Source organism: Sceloporus occidentalis, unplaced genomic scaffold (assembly GCF_023333645.1).
Source record: "Sceloporus occidentalis isolate IW3139 unplaced genomic scaffold, rSceOcc1.0.p SCAF_30, whole genome shotgun sequence".
NCBI classification, from domain to species: Eukaryota; Metazoa; Chordata; class Lepidosauria; order Squamata; family Phrynosomatidae; genus Sceloporus; species Sceloporus occidentalis.
Genome location: NW_028317010.1, coordinates 10,771,845 through 10,788,949, shown reverse-complemented (window position 1 = coordinate 10,788,949; position 17,105 = coordinate 10,771,845). Strand labels below are relative to the sequence as shown.

The 17,105-nt window shown below is 36.3% G+C and overlaps 1 protein-coding gene across 1 annotated transcript in view; it reads right to left on the bottom strand.

Annotated features, from left to right (window-relative positions):
• Positions 1–3,293: 3,293 nt before the first annotated feature.
• Positions 3,294–17,105, bottom strand: part of LOC149299039 (transcription elongation regulator 1-like protein) — a 51,885-nt gene continuing 38,073 nt past the window's right edge. The window contains exons 8-13 of the mRNA XM_089486836.1: positions 14,704–14,858; positions 12,792–12,861; positions 6,859–6,991; positions 5,520–5,609; positions 4,566–4,684; positions 3,294–3,450 (exon numbers count right to left, since the gene is read on the bottom strand). Of these exons, the coding sequence (XP_089342962.1) occupies positions 3,294–3,450; positions 4,566–4,684; positions 5,520–5,609; positions 6,859–6,991; positions 12,792–12,861; positions 14,704–14,858 (724 nt within the window). The remainder of the gene's footprint in view (positions 3,451–4,565; positions 4,685–5,519; positions 5,610–6,858; positions 6,992–12,791; positions 12,862–14,703; positions 14,859–17,105) is intronic.

Sequence of the window (17,105 nt, the reverse complement as noted above, 5' to 3'; positions counted from 1 at the left end):
TCGACATTCCAATACTCAGGTTTATAATTGCAAATTTTGATTACCATCTTTGAATTTGTGCTAGTCTATTAATCTACTCCTTTACTACTTTTGCTTTGTTTTTAAAAATACAAGATATTTTGGACTACATTTGTGAACTCTTTTAGAAGATCCTCTACTATACATATCTGAAGCCAGGAGCTTAACATGAAATCTTGTCCAGGTCTCGTTAACGTCATAACTCTTTATTAAATATCTCACACTTTTCATCCTAAGTAAATCATTACGTTTTTCATCATTTAATTTTTTTGGGGAAAAAAACTATATATTATATGTACAGTATATACACACACATACACACATGTGACAGACATTGGAAAAGGATCATCAGTCAATTCCACGTTTTATAAGGTGAGGTGACGATGAGTTTTTATAACACAGCAAATAAAAAAAATGCAAAATAAAGTGATACATTTCACTTAAATTGACTTGTTTTTTAAGGAAGCAGCTGATCAAAAATTAGTACTTGGTACTATTTGTGTTTTTGGTCACAATACAAATATTTTTCTGTAGAATTTCAGAAACACATTAAATGGTGGACATGAAAAATGTGCTTGCTTAGAATATTTATTAATTAAAAAAAGTTAAAATATCTGTGTATACAAAGTAGATGAGAAAAATCCCATGCATACTGTTGGCATACAATAGAAAATAACTGAAGTTTAAATTGGATGGCTTTACAAAAAATATGTTACAGCAACTTTAATGAATAAGTTACTTATACCAAGTGCATCCTTCAGAGGAAATACAAAGTGATATTAGTATCTACGTTTGTATTAATAGTTAACATTTTTAAGATATTCTCACATCCCCTAAGACTTTACCCAATATTGGTTAACCATTCGATCAATGGTGTGAATAGTGATATAGCAATGGTTCATTTGGTTGATTTAAGAGAATTGAAACTTAGGAAAACCATGGAAGGAAAAATATTACTAGAGTGGGAAAACGTATGCTTTTATATAACAGAGCATCCTATAACCCAAACATGTATGCAACCATTCCGATAAAGATCATGTTAAAGCATGGGATTGTTTTTCAGTAGGAAGCCATTTTACAGTAATTTATTTTGGCTGTCTCATAAAAACCTCCTGCTGTGGATGTTTTCTTGATATCTAGTGCAAATACATATTGTTTGAGTCAAGAAAACCTCTAGAGCGTGAGACTGCTTTAAAAAAAAAAGAAAAAGGAACACATTCTATAGAGTTGTGTTTTCCTAAATAACATGAAAAATTGAAGTTTGAAAATGTCTACATTTGATAAACATATGAAAATACCTAGAAATTATATTTTTACAAAATGCTCTTCCAGTAATTGCAATTTTTCTCAAATGGCGTATACCTTTAATGTCCTTTCACTCTGAATTTATACACTGCGCATCGGACAAGTAATTTGCATAATTGTAGCAACTCATAATGACAGAGACACAATAAACTCTGAATGTTATAAAATAGCTTCAATATGAAACATTATTCTTATTACAGAATGACATTTCTTCTCCAGAGAAACCAATTATAAATAAAACATAATCATAAGAACATTTTACAGACTTCTTCTTTAATATATTTTCCTTTAATAAATGTTAACGCATGTTGGGAAAAAGTATGTCCCCTTTACTCTGGCAGTCACACTATACAATCTGCTTATTGCATATACACTATATGGCCAAAAGTATTGGGACACCTGACCATTTCGCCAAGAGGGATTTTTATGATGTCAAATGCTAAATACATAGACATTAATATGTAGTTGGTCCCCTTTGCAGCTAAAACAGCTTTCATGCTTCTGGGAAGCTTTACATAAGATTTTGGAGTATTTCTGAGGTCAGGGCTCTGTGTGGCTGGTCAACTTCTGCCACAGCAAACTCATCCAACCATGTCTTTCGACCTTGCTTTGTGCACATCGATTGAATACCTTTGGGTTGAATTGTAACAAAGATTGCAAGCGGATCCTTCTTGTTTAATATCACTGAATGGCCTCACATATGCTCTACTGGATGAATGGTTAAAAATTCCCACAGAAACTCTCCAAAATCTTGTGGATTCCTAGAAGAGTGGAAACTGTTAAAGCTGCAACTATATATTAATGTCTGAGTGAATGTGAAGTCATAAAAGTCCTTGTTGGTGTAATGGTCAGGTGTCACAATACTTTTGTCATGTTAACAGTTTATATTTAGGATTTAACAAAATGCAAAGTGAGTGAACAGATGAAATGTCTTAATCAGATCAATAAATTGGAGTACTAAGCGCAGTTCTTCTGTGGATTCAGGCAGCCTGAAGCAGTTGCTTCTCTCTCTTCACGTAAGACAAACTCAATGATGTTGAGATCAGGACTCCCTGGGGGCCATACCATCGCTTCTTTATGCTGAAGATAGTTCTTGATGACTTTGGCTGTCTGTTTGGGTTGTCAAGATGCCTCCCTGAAGGTATTCCATGATTGATAAGTATCTTCTTGTACTCACCAGCATTGAGGAGACCATTAATTCTGACGAAAACCCTCAAATTAATTTGAAAACTTGGAAGGAACCTCCACCATGCTTCACTGTTGCCTGATAAACTGTTGCCTCATCCTTGTACTGCTCTCCAGCCCTTTGGCAAACAAACTGCCTATTGCAATATTAAAAAATTTGACTCATTGGTCCAGAGTACCTGCTGCCATTTTTCTGTGTCCCTGTTCCTGTGTTTTCGTGAATAGTTGAGTCAATTGGCCTTGTTTCTACGCCGGAGGTATGGCATTTTGGCTACAATTCTTCCACAAAGACCACTTCTGATCAGACTTCCTTGTACAATAGATGGGTCTCACTGTTTTCTGCAAACTCCGAGTTGATGGCACTGTTGTATAAACTACCTTTCGTCTTGTTGCTGTGCTCAGTGTTGCCAGGACGTTGTAAGTGAGTTTGGCTGTTCCTAGCCCAGTTTCATTTCTCTTACACAGCTGTTTCTGTTTACTTAATGATTGAGTTTCAACCTACAGATTAAATTGATGATCATTATCACCTGTTTAATAAAATTGTTTAATCGGAAACCTAACTATATACCTACAAAAACTTTGTGCAACTGTACCCAAAAGAATTTATGCTGTTTTGAAGATAAAGTGTGGCCACACCAAATATTGACTCGGTTTACATTTTTTCTTCTGTTTGCATTTTGCTAAATGATAAAAATAAACAATTGACATGTCTATTTTTAAAGGACTCTTATTTTACAGCATGTTTTCACACATGCCTAACATTTTTCACAGTACTGTATGTACTTTTATCTCATTTTTCTCAGCCTCAATCGGTTTTCTTTATCCCTCTTCTTGAGCAAATTAATAAATTGATTGAAAAAATGTTCCTGGTCTTTCCTTTTTTGTACAACACGAAAACGTTGGTCTCTTCCATATTTTTCTGCAAATTCTTTAAAGGTGGTCCTAAAACAAAATATGTAAATTTTAATTTCATTTTGTTCCAAAAGGAATAACATAAAAGTGTTATGAAATTCATTTGTATCTGGCAATGACTAAGAATTTTTAGAGCGTCATTGGCTTGTTTTTCATCTTCTTTAAAAGGGATCAATTGTTTTCTAATTTAGCACAAAGGTTCTGCAGCACTATTCTAAACAAAATGTTCTAGATATTTAGATATTTTAGATTAACTCTTAAAGAGGTATTGACCAGCAGTTAAAAGAGCCAGGTGGTAGCCATATACACTACAATGACAGGAGGTCATTCTGACCCCGAACCAATTTAAAAAGAGGTAGCTGTGATTGAAGCATTGGATTGTACAATTTATCAAACCTGCATTTTAGAGTTGCTTATACATACTGTATGAAATGTAATGGTGTTCTCCACTGGAAAACACAATGCTAAATTTATAAGAAAACTACTGTATGTATATAAATATTGGAGCAATAATCTTAACTTCCAATTCTCAGGATTATAGCATTAATCTACATAAAAAGACTAATACCGACATTTAAACATGCATGGCATACAGCTATGCTGACTCTAACGCTGATTTAGGTTTAAGTCTTTACAAGAGGAAAAATTAGCAGACTAGATGGGCTGCTGTTATATTCTATTCAGTTACTCCTCCCGTATTAAGAACAAGGAATATGGAATAAACCAGTTCTGGTACCTGTTGCCACTAAACTCAGTTAAAACTGCTAAAGGGGGTTCCTTTTTAAGCGTCTTATTCAAAGTTGCCATAACGTCGAAGAAAGTCCCATAACCAGCCAAACTAGCACTTCCTTTTTAAACAAATGATTTACCGTACTGATTTGCATAGTTGCCTTGAAGATATGGAAATAGTTTCTCTGTGCAGAATAACAATATTTTGTTTTATATCGTTGGGCACATTATGCGGCTTTCTGCAAATTGCTGGTACTTCATAAATAAATTATGATATTGGAAAAGTAGAACTGATCTCTTTTTTTTTAGCCATAGCTAGAAGAGGCCATTTATGCTCTATAAAGAAAACCATTTACAGCACTAACTAGTTTAACCTAATTTTAATTTTTCTGACATGATTCTGTTATTGCTTATACCTTGGGGACAACTTTGATTCTTCTAGAAGTTTTTTAAATTCTTCTTTAGCGAGCAGTAATTTACTCCGTTTTTCTTTGTATTCTTCTTTAATCCTGGTCTTTACAAATTGTTCAAACATCTAAATATGAGAAAGAGCCATACATTTTTAGTCAATATAACCATAATAACGGTGCCACCATCAGTCTCTAGGCCCAGTAAAAACCTAAAGACAAGAACACCCATCCCCATCCCACTCCATGCTCCTCCAACTACCCCAACGCATGATTCCACTGCCATCCCGCCACATGCTTGTAAAGGGACCATTAGGGCCCAATCCCCATTAAGGGGCTCCAATGCTCAGAACAGAGCCACTAATCTACAAAGTCCAGAAAGGTGCCACTGGGCCTCAAATCCTGCAATAGCCCAGTTCTGGTTAGTGGGTCTTGCAGGCCAATGGGGAGACCCATGACAGATCAGGAACGCCAGCCCCCCCAGCTGCCCAAAGCCCCATACACTCAGACTGGCTGTACCCCCCAGAAGCATCCTTATAATATTATAAGACATTGACATTTCAGAAGTGTAAATGACCAATGTGTATATTATTGATATTAGAATTTTATAATTAAAATTAGTTAATTTTAATTAGCTGGCACAGCCACCATCTGATGCATTACAAGGTTCACTTAAAGGTTATCCTTCAGAACTTTATGCAGAACGTCATAGTGGGACAATAACACACTCTAGGTACCATAGTTTAACCCCTTAATGACAAAGTCCGTACATGTACGGGCTCAAAATGCATTGTTTTCAATGGGTTTAGGGACCGCCCATTGTCCTTAAGGGGTTAAAAAGTCACATTAAGTAACATCTATATAAATTTAGACATAGTATTTAAAAACAGACATATTACTGGGTTTTCACCACTGCATAGTAATGTTTTAAATTCAACAATGAGTCCATTTGAAACAACTCACCTGTTTTCGTTCCTCTGAATTAAGCAAAAGATATCGAGGGTCAAAAACTATTTTGTGCAATTCTTTTTCCCATGTGGAGAATGCTGACACCTGAAAAATACTGAATAAGTTAGCACTATGAAAATGGATTAATATGGAATTGAAACATACATAATTTAGCTTTGCCATATATTTATACTATGTACGGTATATACCGTATTGTCTGGAATATAGGCCACACTTTTCCCCCCACTTTAAGTCTTTAAAGTGGGGGTGCGGCCTATATTCGGGGTCTAGTGCCCGACGCCCGGGGCATGCAGTTCCGGGCGCCGGGCAGGCAGCAGGGTTAGGATACAGATCCCCCGCAGCGGTGCAGGGGACCTGCATCCTACTCTCTGATACGCTCAGACAGCCTCCCCTGCCAGCACTTCCCAAGGGGGGAGTGCCGGCACGGGAGATTGTCTAGGCGCATCGTGCAGACGTTCACCGGCAGCGGCGATGAGCATGAATGACCTCCGCTGCCGGCACGTCTGCAAGATGTGCTTTAACAATCTCCCTTGCCGGGAATTCCCACGAGGGGAGTCCCGGCAAGGGAGAGTGTTAAAGCACATCGTGCAGACGTGCCGGCAACGGAGGTCGTTTACACACATCGCCGCAGCCAGTGAACGTCCGCACGATGCATTTTACCTCTGCCCCCAAGACTTACCAGAGCAGACTCCCGGGTGTCTTGCGGGGCCGGCGGAGGACATCTACACAATATGCGTATACAACTTCCGGTGCCGGCACATCCGCTGAGTGCTGGCACCGGAAGTTGTATTGCGTAGATGTCCCCCGCCGGCCCCGTAAGACACCCGGGAGTCTGCTCTGGTAAGTCCGGGGGTGGGGAGGAGGACAGTGGCAGCATATCTCGGGGGGGACAGAGTGGCAGCATATCTCGGGGGGGAGGACAGTGGCAGCATATCTCGGGGGGGCAGAGTGGCAGCATATCTCGGAGGAGGAGGACAGTGGCAGCATATCTCGGGGGGGCAGTGGCAGCATATCTCTGGGGGGGCAGAGTGGCAGCATATCTGGGGGGGCAGAGTGGCAGCATATCTATTAAAAAAAACTTTTTCTTTAAAAAAGCACCAAACTTTTAGGGTGCGGCCTATATCCGATCCAATACGGTATATTTGCTGAAAGCGCATGATTACCTTAAATCAAAATTAATCATATTACAGACAAAAAAGATAAATAATTTTGATTTCCCACATTACAGAAATGTAAAAGTATTTCCATTAAACAGAGATATCAATCTGCACATCATATCTGCTTGCAATCACTTTTATTATGTAACAAAATACATGGAAAGTGAACTGCCTACCCCTCTTTCAAGAAGCATATTTCTAAAGCACTTCATACGTTCTTCCAACGGAGGCAATGAATCCAAGACAGCTGGCTTTCCGGTACTTTCTTCGGTGCTGACATCCTCTTGGTCAACAGCGGGATCTTCAGTCCTATAACATTGTATATTATGAAAGAATAGATCAAATCAAATAGTTTACACACATTTAATAAATAAAACCAGTAAAATCTAGGATTAAATATCCAACCACAGCAACATTTGGACATCTCCATGCATGAATAGACAACAACATATATATATTCTTAAACAAAGTGCACAAATTAATTCACTGATTTTAGCAAGACTAAAAGACTAAAGTTAAAAATACAGAATGGTGGTAGTGCTTGTAAAAAGGGTAAGCATTTTGACCTCTTAGTAAATACTAAAATAAGTGTAATCAGTAGGAACTAGGAATAAGTTGGTCATTTTCTTCCGTGCTGGAAGATCTTCATTTGAACTTAGTTAAGTAATTTTCAAAATTCTACCTTCTGTCTTTAACAAACACAGTAATCAAAGCAGTAACCTTTAAAATGTTGACCAAAACCCTGCTATCATATATAATATGTTTGTTAGGAATGCAAAATTACATAGTGTTCTATATACCATTAAGCTAAATACTTATTTTTACTGTTGTGATTTTGTATTATTTGAGGGTATGTAGAAGCATTATTAAACACTCATCTACAGACACCAGACAAGCCAGAAGGCTTGTTGTTCTCTCAGAAATCTCATGGTGCTGCCACAACCACAAGGGATTCTGGGTATGCACATGCAAATAAGGTCAACAATTATCACCTTTTGCCTCTTTATCCGCTTTATTCATGGATCCCCGCTGTACAGGACAGCCTTTAGACAAAAGTCGGGTAAGAGGTGCAATCAACACACATCAACACACATGGACAGCTTTTTTTTTTTTAAGCCCTGAGGTTCGTGCTTCACTGTGAAGAAAAACAAAAAAAAAGTGCCAGTGCCAAGTGCCGTAAGGCCACAGTGGACACCAGAGCCCCTTCTTCGTTTTCTTCTGGGGTCGCACTCCCGAAGGATATGCGGCCCCTTCCTTCCCTCCTCGGCCATAAGGAGGAGGGCCGGATCTTCTTGGCCCCTTCCCGCAAGGGTTGGGGCCACTGAAATCTTCATTTGGAGGAGGGGGGGCTGCTCAGAAGAGCTACCTGACTCCCCTCCTCACCAGAAAAGCTGGACCTTTAGGGGGACTCGGCTCCACCATAGCTTTTCAGTGTCGTGTCCAGTCCATCACGGTTTGTATCAATAAACTCGAATACAAAAATATACCAAAAGTAAAAACACATGTGCGCTGTGAAAAAAAAACAGTGCAATCATGTGAAGAAAACTATATACAAAATGCACCCAAAGGAAGCCCCAACCTTACCGGCTGTGTGATAAAAAATTGTTCATATGCACCACACACCAAGCCAGAAGGCTGGGGCTAGAGCATACAAAAACAATAAAAGGTTCTTACCAGCATGTGACACATGAAGGGGTATAGCACGCTAAGAGCCACACTAACACCCAATGCACATCACCCGGTACAGTACAAAGGACTGGGGACCTAAAAACAACCTCAGAGCATTATGCTTTCCCTCTTTCATAAGTACTCATTTAATCTTAGCCAAAAGGCAATCAACACTCATTGACAACTGTTTCATCCTTAATAGGACTAATCAGCATGAGGTTGCAATACCATTACATAAGTTATGGTGGGTAAAGGTGATGGAAAACCCTTCCACTAAAATTTAGGGGTATGTAGAAGTATTATTAAACACTCATCTACAGACACCAGACAAGCCAGAAGGCTTGTGGTTCCCCTCAGAAATCTCATGGTGCTGCCACAACCACAAGAGATTCTGGGTAGGCGCATGCAAATAAGGTTTACAATCATCACCTTTTGCCTCTTTATCCACTTTATAAATGGATCCCTTGATCTTGCTTTTGCACCTCAATTATACAATTATATAGGTAATTGTATTATTTGAGAAAGGATCTCAGGAATGCAGTAAGTTTAATTGAAAGTAATTATGCTTGAAAAATAACTACTAAAATGTAATTTGTAAAGGTTACCTATTGTTATTTTTTACACTATAACTTGTTTCCTCAAAATGTTGGGAAACTTGGTCCAGTGAACTCAATCTTTATATGCCTCAACAGCTAAGACACTGATGGCTCTAAACATGTCAAACTAATAAATTAGTTTGACATTTAGAGCTATCTAAAAGTCAAATTAGGAAGATTTAAAATGACCAGCCTGGTGTAATTCAGAGGACCTTCTTAGCCCCGGCCAAGGCAGCTGCTTGTCAAAAACTTGCTGGATTGTTTTATTTGGTTACATTGATTTTTTGGGGGAAGTGGGAAGCCACCCCGACCTTGACAGCAAATCCAGTGTTTAGTTAATGCTCAGAAACAAAGATTTTTGTTTATTTTGTATTTTTCCTTTATTGTTGATAAATTTAAATACTTCAATTGGAACTGGATCTGGAATGGGTTTTTATTTTACCCTAGAAGGTTCCTAAAGAACGTTCAGTCACAATGGAAACTAAGATTATTTTTAAAAAACATATTTTTATTTTTTAATTTTAAATCAATCTGCACCATAAAGCAATTCTGTTCAGTGAAAACACACTGTGCTTCTGTAAAGTTTCATGTAGTGAAAAGATCCTGATATTTTATGTGATCCATCAAATGTACTAAAAACAGGTTTATTGTGCTCTAGAGATCTAGAACAGTCTTCCTTGTTTAGTTTTCTTGAATAAAGATGAGATATCACTACAGGTTTGCGTTCCATATATTATTCATATATTTATAGCCATCAAACAAAAGATACGACGTGATCTACAGGGCTCTGCTATTGAAAAGATGCATTACATATTCAAAGGAACAAACTAATGTCTCTGATACATCTGAAAAACAATAAATCAATAACTTTTTAAGAATTTTATTGGTACTGAAAGTCAAGTTCTCTACTTCTAAACATAGCTGGACGTGCTTCTTGCTTATAAATTCCTTTGCTGTAAAAAGTTATATAGGTCACTCAAAAAGTCATTCATGACAATAATGTATTAGATTTGTTTTACTATTTGAGATACAGCACCAAAAACTGTTTATGGTTTATGTAAAGATTAATCCGCAAGCAGATTATTATATGTACTCAGTATGGTAAAGACTGGTGAAATCTGTTCTAGGAGGCTAGGGTAATGTAGCGTACCACTGGGAGAAGCAGATTACAAGAGAAGAAAAATGAGAAGAGAAATGAAGACACAGAGGACAGGGAGGAGAAGAAGAAGCAGAGAACAAGACAGAAGGTGACAGAAGGAGTGTGGGTGAGGGTCAGTGCCACAAATTTTCTTTATGAACCAAAAAAGCCCTTTGCATTTCGTCTGAACTGAAAAAAAGAAACGATTTGTTGTCCAAAAACAATTAGACCAAAAGCAAAACAGAAAGTCTGAATTTTTGGTCTTTGTGCACAAGTCTAATTGGTAGCCCCTTTCCAAATGCTATAATTTTATAATATTATTAATAGGGTGACCACATTTTATTTCAGCCATTTAAGGACACATACAGAGATTACACATACATGCGTATATTATATATATATATATATATATATATATATATATATATACACACACACACTGATTCACATATACACACCATCATGTACACTTAAAATACATTTTATATTTTATATATATATATATATATCACATACACACTGATTCATATATACACACCAACACATACACATAAAATATATTTTATATTATATAAATATACCGTATTTGCTCGATTATAAGACGACCCTGATTATAAAACGACCCCCCAAAATCTAAATATTAATTTAGGAAAAAACCAAAAAGCCTGAATATAAGACTACCCTATAGGAAAAAAAGTTTTACTAGTAAATATTAATGCATGTAAACAATTTTTCATATCTAATAAAAGTTAGGATTGAGAAAAATATATATTTTTTTTATTTCCTTTTGTTTGCCAACCTGCCCCCCCAGTTATGCACATCTGCCCCCAGGGTTGCCACTCTGCCCCCAGAAATGCCTTATACCCCCTATTTGCCACTCTGCCCCATGATGTGCCTTTTAACCCTCTATATGCCAGAGTGGCATATAGGGGGTTAAAAGGCATATCATGGGGCAGAGTGGCATATAGGGGGTTAAAAGGCATTTCTGCAGATATATATATATATATATATATATATATATAACTGCTAACAGCAATCACACTCCTATCAAGCCCAGGCAGCCAGTACATGCTGGAACCTGGGGATGATAGGAGTGTGAGTACAGCCTCCCTATGCCATGCTACCACCACCACCCACCTTACACATCCATGCTATCACACACTCATTCACAAACATTTAAATACTCATTCATTCCATTAATCACACATACTTGCTCAAAAACCCTCCCCCACCCCCTTACCTGAACCGCAGATCTCTCACTCGAAGACTTCTGCAGGGGCCCGGCTGTGCGAGCAACTTCTCTGGCCCCGCCCCCAGAGGAAGGAGGGGGAGGCAGAGTTATGTGACACTCTACTAGCTTCCTGTTCTCCTGCTGCTAGAAGAAGAGACGCTGCTCGCGACCAAAGCACCGGTAAGCAGCCTGGCAACCTAATCGAGGTCTGATTAGAAGACGACCTCGATTATAAGACGAGGGGTATTTTTCAGAGCAATTGCTCTGAAAAAAACCTCGTCTTATAATCGAGCAAATACGGTATATACACATCTTCACATACACATCAAATACATTTTATATTATACACATGTCACATACACACTGATTCACATATATTATTATATATTAATTATAAGAAAGCCTTGGAAACCATGTTGATTTCAGATTTAATTATATACATAAATAATTACATACATGAGTAGATTTAGAGTGCTAACCCCTCTATTACCAGGCATGAGCAAATTCAAAGAATTAACTCCTATTACCAGACATTACACACACAGTGACAAACAGACAAACACAGTCACACAAACAGAGTGACAAACAAATAGGAAAGTAGAGTCACATACACACAGTCAAACAAACATACCTGGTGCTGGCTGAGCTTGGTGTGAAGGAGGGACTCAGCCTATTAGGAGAGGCTTCTTAACTCTCAGGCAGTAAGGGGAGTTATTTTTTATTGTATGCTAGATTTCTCTTTGGCATTTAACATTTATGTTGAATCAAGAAATTAATCTCAATGACCTTAAATTAAGTAACTAAATGACAGCGACATTCTAATGAACTTATTAATAAAAAAAGGAAAACTGCTCTTCTAACAACTGAAGATAATTATTAATTAATTATTTTATTATTTATTATTATTATTATTATTATTATTATTATTATTACCATTAAATAAGTTATGGTGGGTAAAGGTGATGGAAACCCCTTCCACTTAAAATTAAGAGGGTTTGTAGAAGCATTATTAAACACTCATCTACAGACACCAGACAAGCCAGAAGGCTCGTTTTCCCACAGAAATCTCATGGTGCTGCCACAACCACAAGGGATTCTGGGTAGGTGCATGCAAATAAGGTCAACAATAATGTATTAAGTGGATATAGAGGCAAAAGGTGATTGTATAACGAAGTAATTTAGTATTGATAGAATGACATATAAAAGTTGATCAAAAAAATTCCACTGTTTTTTTCATTATTAACCCTGTATTAATATGCATTATAAAGCTAAAAGGCCATATTTTCATGCGCACATACATTTCTGATTAAGTGGCCCACTGCAGAAAAAAATTGGACACCCCTGTTATATACAATCTATATATGAGGACCACCAAGTTGAATTGTTATGAAGACTTACATAAACATTCTACCATTATGGCACTGACTGACATTTAGGGTTTTGTGTTTCTGTTAAAAAATATCCAGGAACACTCACTTGTTTCTTTTTGTTTTAGTGATATGTTCATCGTTAATTTCTTCAGGGAGTTGTCCATCTCTTTTGCAACCTAATAAAAAACACAAATACTGTGATAAAAGTGGGTAAGTTGTATGCTTATGAATAAACACTAAATAATAGATAGATAGATAGATAGATAGATTGATTGATTGATTGATTAGATTAGATAGATATAGATAGATAGATAGATAGATAGATGATAGATAAAATAGATTTTAAAAATGATGGTTTATAGGAATACGGGATTATTTGCCATATAATCACAAGTAATTAGACAAAAATGCTCATATTAGTTGCAATGGAAAAAATATAAATTAGCCCAGATTAATTAATTTAAGGAAACTGTGTCAATGTTTCCTTTGTGATCTATGTAAGTATTGTTATTCATTTATTTGCAATAGAATGAAAAAGTATGTTCTAATTCACATTGGTACATTTCCAAATATTAAAAAAAGATTCAGAAACCGAATCCACATTAAAATACATTGTTAGCAAAAGCATGATTAGTATGAGATTGCGTTTTATTGAGAGTTTTTTTTGGTATGATTTGGTGGCGGACTATTTATTAAGGAAGGCTGACCCCGCCGGTACGTGCTGCACAATAATGGCACTATGGGATTTTGAACTAGTGTTCACAGGCTTTTAATCGCCCTGATCCTAATAAATAGTAAAACTGGAATTTAAAAAAAATTACACTCTACAAAAATACATTATAATTCAATATAATACGGATGACTTTTTGGTATATCTACTAGACCATCTGAAAGACAATATTAATAAGAAATAAAATGTGGTATTTTGCATTTTGTTCTATCTCAAATAAAAGACTAATTCTCCCTCATTGGTCTCATAAAATAAAAACCAAGAAACTAATATTTTATGATTACAATTATACCACATACGTTTAATTAGAAAGATTGGAAATGAACTATTTATCTAAATTGATTCAGACTCCTGCCAATGATTTTCTATTTCTGTCCAAATCCCTGACTAAATTGAAAATGGTATTCCTTATAAGCCTTCCTTTCCGTTCCAAGAATAAACGTAATGATTTGGGGAGCTATTTGCATCATGTCTGTATCTGCTTAACAATGAGGGTAGACAGCCCAGATGTATACTTTGATATTTGCAAAGCCTATTTTGACTTAGAAATTAAACAAAACGTTGACTTTATCTACACACACAAAAAATGTAAATATGTTCACCACCAGAAACCAATCCATTCTTTGTACCATTAGGCATTTTCTATTATCAAGAGATCATTTTCTTAAAGAAACTGTATTTCTCCACAATGATTCTTATGTATGTTAAGGAAAGTACTTCAGGAATTTAGGGAAATAACAAAAGTATTGTATATGCTTTTTTTCAATGTATAAAATCAAGGACATAATGTTTTCAAGAAAAACATGGGGCAATTAATAGAACTCTTATTAACACAGAATAGCACAATATAAAATACAGGTTAATTTACTGTCATCCCTCTATTGACAAAAAATGAATGAACAACAAACACCAGTGAACATTTCTTAAATATATTTGAAAGAACATATTAATTTAGGCTATCTTTTGTGCTTCAAAGAATAATAGGGATGGTAATTTGGGGCAAGCCTGTGTCCTGATTATATGGTCAATAAGTTTATTCATCATACTATGGGTTGCAGGCTTAATCATTTCATTGCACAGATTTAAGTATTCATAACCAAACCCCAATGAGCATTTGATTTTAGGTATCGAGGGTATTAACATAATCCAAAAAATATTCTGCTATTTAAGTCATGTATTGATAGCAATGGCGTATATTTTTATGTTGCATTGCACTCACATTTCTACATGGACTAATTTTCATATTACATAGCTTGAATTAAAAAAAATAATCACAGCATTTAGTTACTTGCAGAAGTTTCCAATTTGCGCTTATGAGGTGGGTCCTCAATAATTCTATTTATATCAACTCGATTTTTTAAGTCCGTCGGCTTATCCCACACTGAGAGCTGGATTGTAGGGTTGAAGAAGAAAACTCTGTCATCGCCAGTCCATACTACACACCTGTAAACACAAAATATTTCTAATAAGTGTATTCTCTGTTGCCCTGAATGTACGAGACTTTTAAAGCTAGACAACAGGTTATGTTTGGGATAAGGTGAAGAATATATTTTACAGGTGGTAGAGTTTACAAGGGCTCTAGTAACAACACTGACCGACTTTTACCTGCAGTCTTAAATCATTCAACCACGCAACTAATTAATACAAGGAGTGGTAGTTGTCAAAAACAATGGTAGATTTTTTCAGTGCATGTATCTAAATAATATTTTTTATTATTGTTTTACAGAGTTAAAAAAACATCATTTTTTTAAATATCCAAGCAACATATTGCTTTAAAAGGACAATTAACAATGGTCACTTTTGACATTATTCACGAACCAAACATAATTGCAACTTTGAGCTGTGTAGAAATGAACTGCCTGTGTGTATAAGGCTTTAAAATAACAAAAAGGAGGAAAGCATTTTTCAAAAATATTAAACAATATAAAAAATATTAAATAAATAGATTTTTTGAAAATGAATTAGTGTCTAATTAGCATAACACTAAAGAGCTCTGTCGTTATTCACTTAGACTTTGAGTGGCCGGTCAAGCTAAGGGTTAACTCATTTGAACAGACCTTGACTGGGGTTGCATAGCTTTGTATGCTAACACTCACAACAACTCATTAAGTTTCAAATGCTGTTTGCAAGGACATGTGAGGGCCTGGACTTTCAAGAATACATGCAGTTTTGTGAGTAGACCTCCATAAGAACATACAGTATAAATTATCAGTAACAACAGTTTGTTCTCCAGCTGCAACTACAAAACCTAGGATTCCCAGCAAGCCTCTAGGCTGTTCAAAGGATTTGCGCCTCAGCAGATGCAGATGTAAGACATAATGTTAAAAAGGGATCCTTGAATATATAAACAGAGATGACAAGCAGGAGAGCAAGGGTGCAATTCAGGGAAACCTCTTTTGTAAGTGTCTTTCAGGGGATGCGGATAGAGGTGCTGATGGCACAAGCATCTTATGCGACTTTGTGACTAGCAAGCCACTTAAAAGACTAATACATTTTTAGGCAGTTTTAAAGACATTACAGTATATGCTGTATTTATGTATGCATTATTACGACGTTTAGAGCTGTAGATCACTGTAATGCTTTTGCAACCACCAAGAATTGTGGACTCCTAAAAATGTCAACATCACAAGATAAATGACAGACAGAGAATAAAACATATCTGTTAAAGAGGGGCATTTCAGAGGTATGTCTATATATATATAGGACATCACTAAAGGAGTCTTGAATTAAAAGCCACTGCATTTACACAATTTGCCAAGCTGGTGCCTGGAAGTGGGTGAGACTTTAGAGTGAGTCTGAACCAGACTCAACCAAAACAAAACAAAGGCTTCACTAGCATTCAAAATACTTAATGAGAAGAGTTTGAGCTGGATCACATTCCTCCACTCTTGATTAATCAGGCCAAGACAGATTATTGGGACTGAACATGGTTTGATTGAGCATTGTCTCACACAGTTGAAGCTGTTGGACTACAAATTCAATATATTTGAAGAATAGTTTGTATTAGTGCGTGTATTATAAGACCTAAGAATTAATTCATGTTTATCTGTTTCTGCAAGGACTACAAACTAAATGGTATCCGCGTGTTGCTCTTTGTTGCTTCTTGTCATATCAAGTTTATTAAATATCCCTTTGGTGAAGACTGTATACCATGCATCTGTCTTCATTTATCTTTATTATTTATCCTCTGGTATTGAATGTAAGATGTCGAGAGTCGAGAATATAGTGCTAAGTGACAGCACACGTTCCCTTTTTCTCAGTCCTTTAATATAATGTCTCAGCCCACAATCAAAATGCACAATAAATGAGTCACGGACAAATAAATTCAATTGTCTGATCCCTCACACAACACAAAAAAATAGGGTTTTCCGTTTCAGCTCTGTTTACAGGCTCTGTGAATTTACAACACACACAAACCCCTGATTAAATTTAACCTTTACAGAATTAAATTGAAAAGTATGATTTGTTTCACAGCTCTGTAATGCTTTTTTATGTTCCAAGAGTTTCATAAACAACAACACAATCATTGTGGATTAGCAGAATCCCTGGAGTATTTAGCTAAGAGTGTTGCTTAAAAATCAAATACCATGGTCTGGCTCACATATGGCAAGGCCTTAAGAATTGTTAAATGTTACGATTTCGATTATAGTAGGGAATGGATAAGGGTTGTATGTCCAAAATCAAGGAGTC